This window comes from Sesamum indicum, linkage group LG9, assembly GCF_026168435.1.
Source record: "Sesamum indicum cultivar Baizhima isolate 11 linkage group LG9, ASM2616843v1, whole genome shotgun sequence".
NCBI lineage: Eukaryota > Viridiplantae > Streptophyta > Magnoliopsida > Lamiales > Pedaliaceae > Sesamum > Sesamum indicum.
In genome coordinates, this window is record NC_142665.1 from 14,195,008 (window position 1) to 14,214,334 (window position 19,327).

The window sequence follows — 19,327 nt, forward strand, 5'->3', positions numbered from 1 at the left end:
GGTCTACTTAATAGTTTTTCTAGCAATATGTAATTTCTTTGAATTAAATAATCAATTATAATTTTAATTGTAGCACTCCAATTCGTTCCATCAATTTTAGAACATTTTCTCCCACAACACAACAAATAAAATAAGAAATTTAATTAATAAGTGAAACAAATATAAAATAAATGAAATAATGGTGACTTTCTCATTACAAATAATTTTTAATATATAATAAATCATAAATAATTCTTATTATGCAATATAATTTGCATATAAACCATTTATGTTGGAATCCAATTATCATATAACATCCAAGTTAGAATTCAACTACTAACTTCATTTTACATAAATTAACTAATTACAAAGTTACTATACATGATTTAACAATCTATTATTATAAGAAAGAGATATAATTGTCATCACAAAAAAGAAGAAATATAAAAAATGACAAATACTATCTCCATTATCCTATGCAAATAAACTAAAAATTAATTATAAAATTATTTAACAACAGTCATAAATGAAGAAGAAATATAATAGCTAACCATTCACAAATTTATAATATACAGAATAACTTAGTATGCTTTTCATTTACAGTTATATATATTATTATGTTATACTATAATAAAAATGTAAACACCACTTATGTATTATTTCAATTATATACCCTTTTAAATAATAAATCAGAGTGTATGAGGATGGATCTACTCTCACCTTTTTGGTTGGAAGGTTTTGTTCAACAACTGTATTCATCACCCGCCAATTCTCATGCTGTCAAAGAGTTATATAAGCGAGGAGGAAGTTACTTCAACGTGAGTCCAAGCATTCAAGCAAGAACACAATCTCTACCACAGGAGCATATTAACTTTACAAGAGTTCTACAATATGTTGGTTGACTATATATGCTGTGAAAAAAGAAAGTTGAAAATGGAGAACAACAACAGAGTTTCAGCAGCAAAGAAGCAAATATGTAAGGTGGTAGAACACAAACGCTATTATTACTAGATAAATTAAATCAGAGCAGCAAAAACAATGAAGAAATACGCTCCAATTAGTCAAAAATCCAAGAAAATGAGAACCCAACAACACAAATCATTGGGGGACAAATAATAAAAATGATATGATAGCATATGAATAGTCACCTGCACCACGGAACACCAATACTAAAGCACTTCCAGGAACATCACCATGGTCTTCTCACCAAGTGTAGCAAATGTAATTGAAAAAAATTTATGTGATGAAAGAAAAAGAAAGAACTATAATTAGAGGGCTACACGACAAATTTGAAGAAGTTGCACATGCGACGGGTACCATAACATATATTAGATGAGAAACCACAAGAGATTCTTTAAATTAAATACTATGTCCAGTGTAAAAAGACAGTTCAAAGGAAAATTAAGTTCTCTAGATTTGCTAGTAAAAAAGTAAATCGGGAAAAGACAAAATGAAACTTGAATCAGTTATAAAATCTTCATGACAACTACATACAAAGTAGTTAAAGCCAAGAAGATCTAAGGACGTAAATTTGAAACCTTTTAATAACACAAACATGTAGAACATATTGCTTTCCTCTCTTTTTTTCCGTCAGTTATCTACATCTAATAGAACCAACAAAGTACTTACAAAAGAAGCAGCAGCAAGTATTGCCTACATATCAGAAAAGGTATGTTAAGAAGCCTGCCCAGTTATAGTGCTCTGAATTTCACAACATTCAAAGAAAATATGCAAATACTAATGCAAGAAGATGAGGCAATGCTCAAGTAGCACCCAATATGTTTTTTCTTTGTCAAAATGTAAAATCTGCAGCATTTACCTCAGGGGACTCCAAGTTTGAGTTTAATGTGAATAGGAGGTCTTTTGCTAATTTATTTTTCAGCATGCTTGCAAGTTTAGGGGTTAGTAAAGCTCTAAGGGCATCAGCTGCAGCCTGATTGTAGGGTGTCTGTGATCTCCTCGTCAACCAAACCACTAAGCCTTGTATTTGAACGCTAGTTCCAACACCATGTGCATCTGTCTTATCTGATTCCTCTGCCGTCGAATCATATTGGAGCAACAATGGTATAAGGTACCTGAACAAACAAAAGTGACCCTATAAAACCAGAAGTTTCTGAAATCTACCTGGATTCAAACAAAATAATCCACCTGAGAAAGACCATAACATCACGATAAAGCAGTTTGTAACAGTGGAGTGGTTTTTAAGATATAACAGGCACATAGCAGCTGATGCAGAGGCCTTCAAGTTCACAATGTTCATAAACCATAAACTTCCACAATGCCGTAGAATAAAGAAATTTTGTCTTTCAAAGAATAGTCACCATAAAGTACCTTCAAAACTAGTTTCTTCATGATTTGTAACAGTTCTTTACTTGGGGGGTTGGAATCTTTCTATTCCATATATATTCGTTCCTGAGCTTTTTGACATAAATAAAAGAAGCGGTTCTTTCAAATTGTTTCTCATTATTGAGAAAAGGTAACAAAGATAAAATATGAGCTTGTTTTATAGCAATAGTAATTAATCGTTGTTGTTTCCAAGATTTTGTTCAATTTTAAAATAAAAGTTGGGACTCTCTTCGCAAGCAAATTGACTCGACAAAAGGTACCGAACAAATAAACATTAACTCTATGAACCCTCAAGTTTGTAAATGGACCTCGATTCAAGTAACGGGCCACAAGAGAAAACTATAACATCAAGGTATGGCAGTTTTTTGAGAAACATCGGAGTGGTTTTTGTAAGATGTAACAGTCATGTGCCAGCTGATGCAGTGGCTTCAAAATTCATATTGCTCATAAAGCTTAAGTTTTCACACTTCACGTAGAAAAAGTACATTCTGCCATTCAAATAATAGTCACCACAAAGCATCTTCAACACTAGAGTTCCAACATTTTGTTCAATTTAAAAAAATAAAAATATGACCACCTTCACAAGCAAATAAGTTTTCTATACAAGCTCAGACAGACACAGAGAAAATGCAAGCAACAAAGTCATCCACATGAGCACAAAGAGTATAAATAGACCAATATGGGTAATTTCATTATTCAATATCCATATATGAGCTACGAAGAATTATATGGGCAAAAGAGTGAAAAGTAATGATCGAATAGAAGCAAAGTCACTGAGCAATGTCACTTGGAGCCAGGTTAAGCGACAAATATAGAAGGACGGTCAAGAGATCCATAACAGAAAGAGTAGTGTTCTGCAAACTTCCAGAAACTAGAATCTCATGCTAGAAACTGATGAAAGCATAATCATAACAATATAATAATCTATCTTACCACAGTACACCAGCCTTCAGAAGGGCATTTTGAATTTCAGAGGAGATAGAAAGGTGAGCAATGGTCTGCAGGGCAGCATCAATTGCAGCAGGAACAAGCTCAAGTTCAGTGCAATGAACAATGTCATCAACTAATCCTGAAAATTCGAGCATCTCAGTTCTCACACTTTCGACTCAAAACTGAAAAGGTTCGCATTATGTTAGCAACAATAGTAGTGGACGGTTCAGTGGCATGAGTTGTTGGTTGGACCACACACATGCAACGGGAAAGGAGGGTTGCAAGAAGTGGTATTCTACCATCTCTCACAAGCTCTTCACCATTCAATGATGAAGACTCGCACCTGATAGTTAAATAAGTGGAAATAGCATAAGCAAAAGTACATTTACAAAGTACTTATCTAAAGAAGAATGATATGGAAATTAAAGGCAGATGATGAATTTACGTCAAACAAACAAGCTCCGAGGATGCAACTAGAAGATGTGCTCCATCAGAGGAAAGAAAATTGTTATCATCCTTGTCCACTGTAATGGCACTTAAGAGCATAGGATATCCAGCATATTTGAATGGCATCAATACAATCCATATCACCTATATAGAATACACTGGCCCTTTAAGAGAAGCAACAACCTCCAAGTCTGGGGACCTTGCAATCCTTGCATGGTCACCTAAGCGAGAGGAATAAGAAAGCAGTAGATCACTAAAAAGAAAATATGAAACATAGAACTCAAATATGAAGAAATACAACCAATTAAAGAGGATTGCATTCCGGCCAAAGACATGCCTCATATGTAGGGTTCAACTTAGGAATTTTGTCCAACTTTGCTGATCACATTCCAAGAAGTTTACTGATTGCAGAATGAAATATTAGATGGAGGCAACAAAACCAAAGGGAAACACATGTAAGTAGTCCAAACCTCATAGGAAAGCCCTATGATTTACATTTTCACTCTTCCGCAAAAGCCACTTAAATTTATATATTTAAATTTATTTCTTGGTCCACACCTTAAATTGAGGTAGTATCATATCTAAGAATTAAATATATAGATAGTCCCGTGTCCTTCCTAGTTCCAAGATATATTTAAAACCAATACTGATATCCATTTACATGTGTAAAAAAGCATTTGGCTCATCTTGACAGCATAAATACCTTTAGAGCACTTTCTACCAATCAAATAAACAGCTTAATTGTGAAAACGGCGTCTAAACAAGTCGACTAATTCATTTGAAATAAGATCTGGCAGCTCATAGGATCCCTTGTCTATATGTTCTTTTTTTTCCCTCAAGCTTAATCATATAGTCTCCGTTTTTTATGAGTAACGACAGATCCTCACACAGGATCAAGGAATTTGGCATACCTGCAAGCACTCATAAGCTTTCTGCACTGCCAGAAACTTCTCCCTCCCTTCAGGATTATTGTTTGGATGATACTTCATTGCAAGTTTCCTATGTCTCTTGAGCTTTTCCTCATCAATATACTCAATCTGCTTTGATATATTAGGTATCTCCTCAACTGACTCAAAACTTGCTTTCTTAGGGGCGTCGTCTCTGGATACTTCATCAATGGAGATCTCTAGCATCTTGCAAGCTTCTTCTTCAGAAAGGTCCATTGGCCTTCGAGTTAACTCTTCTCTCCACATTACTAGCAATATTTGCAAAAACTCAATATGTTCAACAATAGGCCAATTAGGTAATCTAACTTCATCACATAAGTTTCGAAGATAATAAAGATGACACCACATTTCATCTTTCAGCTCTGGGTATGTCACTGGTGGCATTGGAGCATAGTCATATAAGGAATGACAATGCTGTGACAATTTCTAAGGGAAATCACCAAGATGCTGAAGAACCTAATCAAATAAAACTGAGATAAATGCAGCACTTATTTGCATTGAGGATGACTCAAGTAACACCATGTTTTAGAATGTAAATACTAAATGTTAACAAAAGATGCTTGGGGTGAAAGACAAGTAGCAAACTCCAGTTGCAGATTCAGGGCTACCTGACGGATTAGATTTTCTGCTCGCATCTTGTGTGTCCAAATAATCTCAGGAGTGTCAGAATCAGAAACCATTGCTGTGGCAAAAGCAACTGGGCCGCTATGTTCCAGTACATAAAGCAATGACTAGGTAAGAGGCCACCTAAAACACTTCGTTTCGCCAAAGGTAGAGAAGAGGAAACTGCAGCTTCCTACCACCATGAAAAGCTTGATAAACATGAGTCACCGAGAAGAGTTGGGCAACTGAAAGAAGATTAGATCCAGGGTAAGCCAGAGCAAAATAAAATGCGCCTCTACTGTATAATCGGATCATTGCTTTTGGGTTCCTAGTAACTATAGCTTTCAGCAGAGCAGCAGCAGCATCAACAATAGTCGGTTCACCAGAAAGCATTACCTGCACATAAGAAATAGAGGAAAGAGTTTGGTTCATTAACCGAAGCTCTGAAATTGAGAAACAATGTGCATATTAATTGGAGCCACCATCGAGCCACTGCCTAGTTCAGCTTAAAAACAAAAGAAAAAATAACGAAAACATCTCAAACCTCTGTGGAAGGCAAAGGAAGGAACAAAAGTTACCCCACTTCCAAAGTTAAAGTGTTATAATATAATTACCATGAAAAGGCACAAGAGAATATGAAAAGTTGCATCTTTAAAACACCAGGAGTTAAAGGATACTAGTACACGTGGATATCCTAAGTGCATATTACAGGGAAACTATATCTTAGTATAAGGAGGTGCAACAGTTCCAGTGACCCTTCTACAGTTGTTTGCTCAATCAGTCTCCAATGTGCATCTCATGTGACGATAAGCATAAATACCAGACAACTGACTCCCATTTTAAATGGCTTGCAAGGCAACCGGTTTATTGTAGGATAAAGCTCTGATCCTATTTTACTCTACGTGCCACATATCAATCTTTTTTGTAACCAAGCTCATAACCAAAGGAATGCTTTAAGGGGCCCAGTGCTTTATGTACGTGAAAGAATGGCCTGCTCGTTGAAGCGAGTAAAGATTGAGGGAAGGGAAAAACAAAATGAACAGCCCTTCATAATTCTTTTGAACCAACTTGTACCAGATCTACGTACAAGCAAAATTTAGAACTCTTTTAACAGAAGTCGGAAATGCTGTACCCCACCCTCGCATATCCATCAACATAATCCTCGACTTACTATCCCTATGCGAATACAAATCATAGAACTGCCAGATTGAAAATCTAAAATATTTGAGGACAAAGGTTGATGGAAATTATTTGAAACCACATATCAACCTTTACATTTTTTAGGCTCTCCAGGTAAATAAACAAAAGATACAGTAATAAGCATAACTTTCTGCGTTTTTAGCAATTCTTTATTCTAATAAGTCTGAGTAGATTTTTCAGTTGGCCACATTGGGACAAGAGCACACACAACCAATAGAAGGACAGGCACTTAAAAATATTACTTGTGCAATATGTGGAAGACAACGTGAGCTTGACAAGATCCTCTTTACTCTGGGGGTTGGTGTAACAATCTCTCTAGCATCATCTATATCTGAATGAGCGGCTACCATACTGTGCAATATGGACAATGCCACATCTCCTACCTGAAAAAGAACACGCCCGTTTTAGGAACATTGTAAAACAAGCATACCCAACTATAGGTAGGTGTATCAAGTAAAGACTTCCATGTCATTATTTGTCCCTTTTGCGCAGGAAAAACAGAAATTTCTCTACCATAGATATCCTATTTAAATAACAAAGTAAATAAGAAAGAACCTCGTTCAGTAACTAATTAATAATATATTTAGTCTAAGAAATGTAGATGATCATAAGAGCGAAAAGTTCTTCGTTATCACAGTAGAAAATACTTTATTTCATATTCTGTGACGAAAAACTGCAACAGAATGATCATGATCATAGTCTGTAGTCCAGTAATTAGTCTCTATAGAAACTAGATACTAATTCAACTCCATCAGTTCAGTAGTAGTTTGATATATAAACAACACTTCAGTGCTATTGAAGATCCGCAAAGAGCTAGAGTAGTTCAATACAAGTCAGCAGACATGATGGAACAGGAAGCACAGAGTTCATGGTGATCCTGATTGGCATCACGGCACCATTCTGGGGATGATACAGGTATAGACAAAAAGGATACCAATTCAAGGCCTAAACCCAATGAACTCCAATTCTCAAATTGAACAGCCTGCTTATTTATTTCAAAGTTTCAGATCTAGATCTATTAACAAGTTGCATATTTCAGAGACCAAATACAATAGAAGGGTTTTGGGGGTAGCTGATCATAAACCAATCTTGACTAGCATAATCATTCATGATACATGTAAAAGAATATGGGGACAATATGTCTACTGTTGTAGACGATTTTAGTATATTGCCATTATTGCACTCAAAAAATCAAAACCATCAAGCATCCTCTAAAATGCTCTCATACTTTATGACTTAGAGATATCCACCAAATTACCTTCATTTAGCTCCAACTAACATGCATCATTCTACAGCGCGACACAGTAATTAGCATTCCAATTGTGATCAAAAGTCATATATTACATAAATGAAGCAATTATTTGCATATATTTCAATTTTAAATAATAATTATTATCTTACCATAGGTTTCTGCACAGGGGCATAACAAGAAAAGGAATGCCGGTAAAATACTAAATTTCCAAGAGACCAATTCTGGGTGATACCAGAAGAGGATCACACATAAGAAAAGAAAACGAACCTAGAACATAACGAGACTGCAAGATCATATGATAACTGGAAGCGAGACACCATTGGACGACACCTAATAGCTGCACTATGTATTGCAGCTTCTCTTGCAACACTCGACGATTCAGTACTAGCCATATCAGCAGCATCTCCACAATAATATTCTAAAACAATAAGATCGAATAAACAGAATAAGCACTTTAATTTTACATGTTGATATTAAATAACTTCTCTAGATAGATCAACATAAATATCGATAGGAATTAAGCCAGTACAAGTGACTTACCAGGACTGAACCCCGAGTGATAAGCTCTTGGGAAGTGACAACAAATTCTCGAGCTTTTTGCACCAGTAGTCAAGAAAAACATTGATTTAAGAGAGTGACTTACAATGCAACCAAAGATTAAATCACTAAAGATGCAGAACAACAAAAAGTGTTCACAGACCTAATATTAACAAATGATGGTATCTAATTGTATCTGTTGATTTTCAATGGATAAGAAAATCCCTAGCAGAATGCTAAGTCCTCAAAGGTACCTAAAAGATTTTTACAGTACTTATGTTCCATATATTCTTCTCATGATGTAACCTTTTTTTCATTTAAAACACCTTGCTGCGAGCGCATAACTCAATACCACCCAATATCTATTGTCGAGTATGGACTTGAATTTTACTCCTTCAACACTTCAAGAGCATAAAAAGATAAATGCAGGAGAGCACTAACACACCTAGCCCCTCAAAAGAATAGCTCGCGCTACCAATGAATTAATGAATGGGTTCTGCATAAGACTGTAGGAGACAAATGATAAACATGATATGATAGCATATAAATAGTCACCTGCACCACGGAACACCAGCACTAAGAAGCACATCCAGGGACATCATCTGGTGTTCTCACCAAGTGTAGCAAATGTAACTGAAAGATATCTGATGAACTTCATTAAAGAGTTTAACAGAAAGATGGAACACAAAAAAGGAATCTGATACATTGATACATACCTGGATAAACTGCATTCATGGGCCAGTAAAGATTATAAGTGAAAAATTTATAATACTTGTCTATATGCAGCATGGTAGACTTCTTTAACTCTTACATGCAAGCACATACATTTTCCTTTTAAGGGGCGGTCATGTAAGATGCACTACTGCTATATACTGAACTTGCACCCTCACCGTGCTGGGATGGCAGTCTAAAGGGAATAATTCATAAGAATAAAGAAAACTATAATAATATAGAATTTAAATATTGTTACAATAAATACAAGGCCAGAATCTATCTCCTCCTCCTCCCAACCAAAAATAGTAGTCACATAAGAAAAGGCATGCCTAAAGTAGAGGATTTTACACACAAAAATTTTCAGCACCAAGAAATATGACAATTTTTTAATAAATCAATAAAGAAAAGAAAGGACTGCCGCAATGTCTTTAAAGTTATTGCCTCCAACAGAATGAAATACTATGTGCACATAATCTCAAAACACAAACGCCACAATACATTATGCAAATGCTAACTTATCATAACGAGGGTAAGAGGCAAATCACATCACAACACTTCGTTTTGCCAAGTATAGAGGAGGACAATCAAGCTTCCACAAAATCTATGGATTTCTAAATGTTATCATCCTCGATGCTAACACAATACCCTTTTATCTCCTTACATCTACCTAGTCGGGACGGATTTCGCATTTCTTTCTTTTCTTTGGCCACTAATGATTTTTTTTTCTTTTTTCTTCCCCTTTTGCTTTAGTCACGGCTTTTTTTTTTCTTTTTTTTCCTTTGTTTTTGCCCATGACTTGTGTTCTTTAGGCCGTTTTCCGGTCTTTTGACGCGAATGACAACACTTGTGGTGAAGGCACCCGGTTACTCAACCAAAAAACGTCGCATTCTGGCCTTTTGACGCGAATGACAACACTTGTGGTGAAGGCACCCGGTTACTCAACCAAAACATGTTTTACCTAAAGTGCTTTGCATACTCATAGCTCCGGCCACCGTTTTACGTGAATAACAACATTTGTGATGAAGTTACCCAGTTACTAAGTGACCTAAACCAGCGGAGTAGATGTAATTTCCTTTTTCTTACTTTCCATTCTTTCTTTCTTTTTTTTCGGAAGGGGAAGGGCCTTTGAATTTTTATGCATGTCCCATGTTAGGGATATAAGGATCAATCGGGTAGAGTTTTAGCAAACAAATATAATCTCACAAGAATCCTAAGATTTAGTAGAAGCAAAGATATTCCAACTCTCTTTCAAAGCAATTCAAAATGCATGAAATTATGCCTCAACGACTCCACAGTTAATCAAAGCAACAATCACATAACACTAGTGCACATTCATGTCTCAATCTTATGGCTTCGTAAATCACATTTATTTGTCAAATTACTAAAAAAGAATATAAACAGAAGTAGTTTGATAGTAACTGGCAAAAGAAAACAAAACAAAAGTAGTTTGATAGGATAACAAAAGATAAATGAAAACTTAAAAAGAAGTTACCGGAACCATGTGTTAATTAACACTACATATATGTCATGGAATTCTTTACTTTTGAAATGGTTTTATCTCATTTGGAAGGTGAATTGGGCTGTTCAAATCAAAATTAGAATATGAGAAGTTCCATGTAATTTCAATTGAACCGAGAGTCTAATCCTAAAATGCTAATCAATTACAGACATCCCAACAATAAAATGTCTCACAGAGGTTGATATACCACAAAGAACAATACACATCGTTTACTTGAATGAGATAACATAAAAGCACAACCAAATAAAACAAAACAAGATGAGAAACACCCACACCACAGTACTAAAGTAATTGGAAACCACTAAAAAAGCATCCAACAACATTTATCAAAGGAACAAACTTGCCATAGATAAAAAGAAAATCACAACCCCATAATGTAGATGATAAATATCAAGAACTCAAGATAACAATGCAAACATATAAAGGATTGCTTGATGGATGAAATGAAGAGTGAAAGCCAAGAAAATGATCAACTTTTTACCACCATTATCACTTTGCAAAGACTTTCTAGTTTCTGTGTCATTGTTTCCAAAGACCATCTTTGCCACCCCATACACCTTCCATTCGCGTCCAGCATGCATGAAGACAAACAGATAATTTTGAAATTCCACAACCAAACTGCATGTTCACAAGAGGAATTAGTGTACTGTGCATCATTAGCCATTGTTGGATAAATAAATTACAAATAGAACTTACTTCTAAAGTCTTCATGACTCCTCCAGCTCTACCGCCTTCTTGGACCATTCCTCCGAACCTTCCGTAAACGAGTGTACAAGCTTGGTTACCTATGTGGTCCAGAAACATTGAAACACAAAGACGTTGACAAATGCATTAGATGTGGCAAATGTCTACACATATATATATATATGAACAACCAATGCATTGCTTAAAAAGATAAGTAGTTGTTAGGACGAAGCCTTAACCAACCATCAATCATGAACTGAACTTATAAGGGCATCATACAACTAAGAACAACATGAATCATTACAAACACACAAACACAGCCAAAAATGACACTCTTATAAACAAGACCGTCGTGCTTTGTTATGTTGATCGCCAGCATGGTAAGTCCTCAAAGGTACCTAAAAGATTTTGACAATACTTATGTTCCATTTATTCTCCTCCCAGTGTCATTGTGCTACTAGTGCTTAACTTAATACCACCCAATCTCCATGCCCAAATATTATACTCCTTCAACCCTTCAACAACATTAAAAAGATAAACGTAGGACGAGGACCAGCCCACCCATCCACTCAAAAGAATAACTAGCCCTACCAATGAACTAATGAATTGGTTCGCATAAGTTTCAGATCTATTAACAAGTTGCATATTTTCGAGAACAAATACAATAAAAGTGTTTTGGGGGTAGCTGATTATATAAATCAATCTTGAGTAGCATAATCATTCATGATACATGTACTCACAAAGCTCCAAAATTCAGTAAATTACCAAATGAAACAATATTTGAGCAGAAGCTCATCAGCTTCAATATTACCCAAACTGACTAAATACAGGAATATCACGAATAACGTCTACATAAGACCAAACTGTACAGAAAATCCTAATTTGAGGTTCAAACAGCAGAAACACCCTCTCACTCACAATATGGTATTAGATGATGAATGTATTCAACTTGGAAAGGAGACTGAACTGTTTGTGGTAATAACCAACAATGATAAACTGTGAAGGCCCTTAAAACCATAAGAAATTGAAGCTGGTTCTGGGTTTAGAAGATAATGAGGGATGAAAATTGGATTTGGACAGGTCAAGGGGACAAAACATCATAAAAGAAAAAGTGGCTTCCATTAAAACTTCATGTAATAGAATTCATCATTCACAAAAAGAACTAGCATGGTTCTGAAAATTAACTGTTACAAGTCATAAGAAAAGTGGAAATCTCTGCTCACCAGATGCATACGAGATTATTTGCCTTTTCAATGGTGAAATATAATGAGCCCCTTGGAATGCAGCAGCGCGAGTACATTGAGTTGGTCTGAAATCAACGGAAGCCATCCAGAATTGCCATCATTGTCAAGTTTGTGTCAAGTTTGCAGGTCTCCTGTCTGATTCATATCCTCTTAGCAATGACACCTGAGCAACCATGGAACGCTCATGATTTAGATAAATGTTCATGTCCTACAAATTGTCACATCTTAAGAGCTGGAATAATAAAGGAAGATTACGGGATAAATATACAGACATGTTTTAATGGTTTGGGTATTACGGATTAAACGAAAAAAAGAACAAAAAAAAAAAGAGGGAAAGGCCTGCGTATTGAAAAATTATGTTTCCACTCTTGCTCATATTTTACATTACATATTCCAAAAAAAACCGGATGCGGTGGGGAATTGCACTGCATTGGGCGTCTTAATTGTTTAAAACCAGCATGCTCAAACCTTAAGAGATATCTGTCATTATGCCAAGGAATGTTAGCATACCTCCCCAATATCAGATCCAACTGCAATGCCTTCAGCAATAACCTTTCAAAGAGAGAATGCATCTCCAAATCCCATATTAACTCCTTGACCAGCCAAAGGATGAACAGTGTGTGCAGTATCACCGATAAGAACAACACGTTTAGCATGATTCAGAGACAATGGAAACACCATTCTTTTGGAGGCTACTTTAGTCACTCTGGGAGGAACTTCAAAACACTCATTGGCGGATACTGTTGTGTCTCCAGTGAGCCAAGAGAATGCAGCTCTGCCACCAAACAGTTGAGAATTTGGATGTGGGTCATAGCCATTGTTAAGAGCACGATCTATTTCTCTCACAAAATCAACTTCTGACACGGATTTGCCGTTCAATGACTCGTCAGGGGTGGTCATTGTCCAGATGATATTGCTGAAATTGTCCCCAATTGGCAGAAGTGCAATAGGGCCATTAGGGAGAAAACGTTGCCACGCACAATGGTTTTCCTCCATATGCTCTACAGTACATATAATTGCATTCTGAGAATATTTCCATCCAGTTGAATTTATTCCCGCTAACTCCTTAACTTGTGATTTGGACCCATCAGCTCCAACCTTGAGTGAGCACCATATAGCAGGAGAGCTTAATTCCACATCTTTTAAGCATTAAGAGTAGATTGATGGTTTTTTCTTACAGATATAAGGAGAAATTTGAATAGTTAAGTTCTACATGAAACTTACCGCTAATTTGGCGTACAAGCTATTCCCATCACTAAGTTCCAATTTAGCTAAAGATCCATGAGGACTTGATGCGGATCTTGAATGTATGGTCATTGAGCTTAATCTGGAAGGATATATTTTCTGGTGGAAAGCTGTGTTCTGTAACAAGTATAATGTCACTCAAAAATAGCGAGGATACCCAGTAAAATCTTCAAATTAAAGTACAAACAATTAATGAACCTTGCGAATATTATGAGTAATTGGCAAGGCTTGCGGAAAATTAACAAAAAACTTTCATCAACAAACACTATTCCAGGCCTCAAGAAAGCATCTTACTCTATAATAAGGAAGATGATCTCTCCTTGGAGTTACTATAGTGACAGACTATACCTCCCTCTTCTGAAATTATCAAAGCCTCCGCTCCAAGTTCTCTTCATTGTAAAAAAAAAGGCGCAAAAGGAAAGTTCCAAACTACCCTCACTTAAATAAACCAATAAACAAATAAAAATTAAACAATTATGAGGAACTTCCACCCCTTTCAAGTTTACAACATTTCCGTGCCTAATCTCCTTAGTCTGCAGAAATATAAATGTGTATCCGTTTTCAGTCTGGTTATGCTAATATGTTATTGTTATCTTTTCAAAAATACGTATGGGAATGTCATTCTGAAACTACAGGATTGGGCTTTAATAGTTGGTCTCCTGTGTGAAGATGTAACAATGTTTTGCTAGTGTCGGGACATGAACTCAAGAGGAGCATGACAATACTTACAGAATCAAATGTCTCTAGTGGAAGACTCTCCAAGTGACGTCGAATGACTGCATTCCCTTCACGATGGACCAGTTTTAAGTTAACCAATCCTGAAATGTCAAGGCCACCATCTGTTAACTTCTTTTCTCGGTCCTTTTCAGGAACCTCGTTGAACATCCATAATTCCGAGCCAAAAACGCCTCTAACACCTAAGAAATGACACAACAGTATAACAAACAAGTTATACAGATAAGAATCAATGAATTCAGAAGCCTAAAGTTAAACTAATATAGCATTTGAACAAAAATTTATATCCAGAAAGTGATATTAGAGATGGTTTGAAAAGAAATTCAATTTTGCATTGAGATCAGGGTGCGCACATTGCATGTCAACATTTCACAATCAGATGTTCAAAAAGCGATTAGCATTACAAAGTGCGTGAAAGAATGCTCCATTTTGTCGATGAGCAATTAAAGGAGAAGCTGACTGAAGAACAAGACTAAGATAACATTCTTAGAATTTTTTGGGAAAGACGAAACTTAAGAAGCATATGCACAATAGATTTGTACTTATCGTATATGGTGTCAGCATCTCGTCATCCTTCACATGGGAGAGGTGCATTCTTTTGTAGTTAATAGTTAACCAAAATGAAACAGATTAACCATTTTTCTCTATAGGCCAGTATGGGTACAGAGTAGATTTAATTGTCAAATAACAAATCATTCCAAGTTTCATCTTATGTTGGACTTTTAACATGCTGCTGAGTATTATAAGTGCCAGACGTTAACTTGTCGAACTGCAAGGGCCAATATTAGAATAGGAATGAACTACTCATTGACCCTACAAGTTAGATCATCCTCGTGATGACAAGCCTAAGTAGGAGCTGAAGGCTGCGGCTCAGGCCACCAATTGAGATTGAGGCATGTTAAAATTATCACCTCCCCTTAGAAAATGAATTGATTGGCAATAACGCTTAATTTTTTTTATCACTTTAGCATTTTTTTTCCTACCTTTTCCACAACCAACACACACACGCTATGCATAAAGCAATTTGTCTTAAGCAGCCAGGAATTGCTCCAACACATTTAAATAACTTTAACCCATCAAACCACACTTAAGACGTTAAACTGAAAGAACTCCAAAAAGTGCAATATAAGAGAGATTAATACGAAAATAAATGAAAAGTAAATGTAACAAGTAGAGAAAATCACCATAATCATATCGTCAATGTCACGTCGCCAACCACAAAATAGAATCTTTTTCTGGGAATTTTGGAGGATCAATTATTTTAGGAGATAGACCCTTCCGAATCTGCACGAGATATGGTGTATGAGAACCAAATCGAATGGTACATGTGTATAGGGTTTAACTCATCCTGTAGAAACCATCTAATGTGTCAAATTAGAGAGTATGACTTTTGGTAATGGACCTGGGGCATGTGTCATCATCCTCAGCTATGACAAGAATCTCATCACCTTCTCGTAAAATATAATTATCATCTGGATTTATTTTGATCTTTCCACCATCTGCAAAAACCTTTACTCCACAAGGAATTGCATCAGGGAAAGAAACGAGTACATCTTCAAAACGAAGGCCATCCAGATCCGGCCATCTTTTGATATAAAACTCTGCATTTTCAAACCCCAAAATGTCTTCCCAAATCTGCAAAGCCAGGACGCTATTTAAGTACACCCAAGAAAAATGAAAGAGCAAGAGCAACTGCTGATGTCATATCCACAGGCTAAAAGAAGCAACTTCAGCATTTCAAGATCTCACTTCTATTAAAAATGGAAACTGAAATTAATGAAACATTTTCAAGCAAAAAGGATGTTATAGAGGATTACCATAACTGTCATGGAATCTCTAGTTCTTTCAATTTGATAAGTTTAGTGTTGATTATCAGAAGCAGAGGGATTTTACTTGTTAGTTGAACAACCAGGAAGAGAGGAATAAAGTTCTGTGAGCCAATACTTAAGAAGAATCATATTTTGGATGGCTGTTGTTAATTAATGAACATAGATTTCTAGTTTTGACGTTCACAAAGTTAAATATATAGACCGTCAGAGGATCATTCGTTTCTTACAGACTATCATAAAAAAGCACCTTGATCCACTTAACTGTTAACCAACACAAATAATCATCAAAAACATGGTTTCAGCTGTAATTGATAACTATAATTAGTTACTCAAGGAAAAAGCAATCTTCAACTAACATGCAGCTCTAGTTCTGATGTGTGGCAATTAAGCTACCTTATTTAAATTATTTACCAGAAATATAAGCACTGCATTCTTCATTTTTGTTTTTCTTTTTTGCCTTTTCATTTCTTCTCTTCATTCTCTCAAATATTATTCCTTGCTGTTACCAATAGAGGCATAACCATGCATGACATTGTAATTATTAGCTTTCTTATATATGTAAAAAACAAACATTTTCCAACATTTAAGTACCTGTAAGCATGATAATAAAGATCTATGAAGCACTTTATTCTCCACAACGCACCTAAATGAAAACCACAAACAAGATTATCTGTGAACATTACAGGTTTCATCAAGGAAGGAGACAGCTGCAGAATTGTGCTTACCCTAGTATTTCTTTGTTAATGTCTCTGGCATTGTACCTTGTATATCCAAAACCAGTGTAATCCCAAACCTAGAAGAAGACATTCATCAAATTCAGATGTAAACTGTTCCAACAATCCTTAGCAACATTTTTCTAATTTTAAGTAGAAGAAAATTACTGACCATATGATATTACAATAGAGCAAGTTAAACACATTAGGATTGTCAAAGCAAAAATTAAATGAAAGAAGCACTAGAAAGCAAGATAAAGATGACATGTAAGATGGAGGGAGAAAGTATTTGCAAGCAAGAAAGTAAGAGCAAACTTAGGACATCAACAGAGAGTATTCCAGTATTCCTTCTTTATCTATCAATATGTGAACAATGAGAAAATATTGGGCCAAGAAGGATTGTTCAAACAGCAGTAACATTTCGCAATACCATAATTTGAGGCCTCCTTCTCGCTCTGTCTCTCCCCCTGTTTTTCTTGGTTTTCTTTACTCTGTTTTTTGGGTGAGAAATGAACACAAGAAGAAAGAAATGAAGGTGAGAGGGTTTCACCATCTGAGTGTGGGTGGGGTTTGATGATGGGGAGAAAACGGTGGTTTAAGGGTTTTTACCAGCGGGGTTTTCCTTTCTTGGATTTGTACCCACAGAACTGCGGCTCCTCTCCTTCGCCGGCTTTGGCTTTCTTGGAGGGAGAAAATGAGGGGTATTGTTTGAGGTGTGAGAAGAAGAATTGTAAGAGGTGTGACGGCCTTCCTCGTACCTGCAACGTCACCCACTTGCCTCATCTGCTTCTCCACATTCAGCAACATCTCAATTTTCGCCTCCATTTTCCTACAAAATTAAACCAAAACATTCGATAAATAACAGCACGAGATGCAAAATGGGTAAGCCAACAATAGCGTATAAGCTAATTGGAAATCAGGAACGGACATTTGCTTACCATTTCGATCGAATAGATACGACCAATTGGGAAATTTTTCGTGCAATCGATGAAAAACAAAACCCTAGAGAGAGAGAAAGAGGAGAGAGTTGAAGTATGTTTTACCATGCGACTATCTTACAGCTAATAAACCCTTTACAAAATTATAGAATTTTTATTATACATTTTGACCCCTAAATTATGTTTATTATAACAAAAGTCCCCCTAAAAAAATAATTTAGTGTTGACAGAACAAAAATACCCTTTCAACTTATTTTTATATTTTTCGTTTCACTTCCTAAGTATATTTAATTAAAAAATCTCTCTCAAAACTACTTTTAGTAATTTTAAAATTCTTACTCAAATTTTTATTTAAACAATAATGTTCAAAATGTATAGCTTTATATAAACTATATAATACATAAAAAAATTTACAAGTTCAATATGAAAATATGTTTTACAAAGAAAATTATTTACAAGCTCAATTTAATTTTATAAAAAATGTATGTTATAAACTTATAATTTTTATATTAACTTACATGCACAAATATTTAAAATATAGCATATCATCACTCATAAAATAATAAAATATTATAGATTAATTATATCAACAGAGTTGCATATTTTATAGTACGTATACATAAATGTTCAAAATAAGTTTTTAGATGATGTTGACAATTCCTCTAGAAAAAAGCTTTACTATATATATATAATATAAAACAGACATGATTTGACAATAAATAATAATTTTTGTCTCCCAAAAATACAACATTAAAATAAACTATTTATATATACATATTTATATATAAAAATATATGATTTGACAATGAACATTGATTTTTGTCTCCCAAATCCCAACATCAAACCTACACCACTTATTTTAAAATATTTTAAATTACCCCAAAACATAAATCCAAACATATCATCTATTTTCAACATGTCTTGCAAATCACCTGATGAAATGACTTTCTTCGCGGTTTCTTCATCCAAAGACATCGCCGATGCCATTATGGCAGCAGTGAGTTGAGAGAGAGAGAGCAGAGAGGAGAAGGAGACATAGTGGTTTAGGGTTTTTGAAAATTGGGAATAAATGAAGAAATGATTTTAAAGGATCTTTTCCCTTCTTATTATTGTGAAAAGACTAAACGAACACTACTCTACTCTGCCTTTTACTGCTAGTGGCGAATAAAGAGAAAAGAGGTAATTAAATAATTTTTTTACAAAATAATATGAAATATATTTTTCTCAATTTTTTTTCTGTTTTTTTTATGAAATAATGTATTTTCCAAACCCTAAACGTAGGGTACGGGTTGGGGTTACTATGAAAGCCCATCATCAATGTTCTAACTATTCTAACCATTGTGGGACTGAATTTTGCTTTGTGGGTCTAATTTATATCGTTTGCCTCATAAAGAAAGAAGTATGTGAGAAAAAAGAAATGTGGGTTCAGATAAAAAAGGAAAAAAAATTATGATTGTTGGTTTAT

The 19,327-nt window shown here is 35.2% G+C and overlaps 1 protein-coding gene and 1 pseudogene across 2 annotated transcripts; both read right to left on the reverse strand.

Annotated features, from left to right (window-relative positions):
• Positions 1-355: 355 nt before the first annotated feature.
• LOC105160113 (uncharacterized) lies at positions 356-17,975 on the reverse strand (annotated as a pseudogene). Its single transcript, XR_016067326.1, has 18 exons — positions 17,863-17,975; positions 17,355-17,753; positions 16,937-17,004; positions 16,803-16,854; positions 13,627-13,764; positions 12,913-13,500; positions 12,382-12,565; positions 11,171-11,259; positions 8,797-11,092; positions 8,245-8,297; positions 7,972-8,122; positions 6,695-6,835; positions 5,258-5,648; positions 4,614-4,897; positions 3,701-3,923; positions 3,259-3,598; positions 1,128-2,054; positions 356-756 (listed from the first exon to the last, which is right to left on the reverse strand). The product of XR_016067326.1 is annotated as an uncharacterized LOC105160113 (transcript).
• LOC148786903 (dnaJ homolog subfamily C GRV2-like) lies at positions 1,654-8,840 on the reverse strand. Its single transcript, XM_088885008.1, has 13 exons — positions 8,797-8,840; positions 8,245-8,342; positions 8,022-8,122; positions 6,695-6,835; positions 5,437-5,648; positions 5,258-5,354; positions 4,614-5,063; positions 3,701-3,846; positions 3,555-3,598; positions 3,259-3,394; positions 2,104-2,127; positions 1,799-2,054; positions 1,654-1,680 (listed from the first exon to the last, which is right to left on the reverse strand). Exons 1-13 carry the CDS (start codon positions 8,838-8,840, stop codon positions 1,654-1,656), a joined length of 1,776 nt encoding a protein of 591 aa, XP_088741134.1.
• Positions 17,976-19,327: the final 1,352 nt, after the last annotated feature.

Coding starts and splice junctions, on each gene's coding strand:
- LOC148786903 (XM_088885008.1), bottom strand. CDS start 8,840: ATGTCCCTGGATGTGCTTCTTAGTGCTGGTGTTCCGTGGTGCAG. Junction 3,847..4,613: donor AAGCTTATGAGTGCTTGCAG/GTATGCCAAATT, acceptor TATTCTATATAG/GTGATATGGATTGTATTGAT. Junction 2,128..3,258: donor CTGAAGGCTGGTGTACTGTG/GTAAGATAGATT, acceptor GGTCTTTCTCAG/GTGGATTATTTTGTTTGAAT.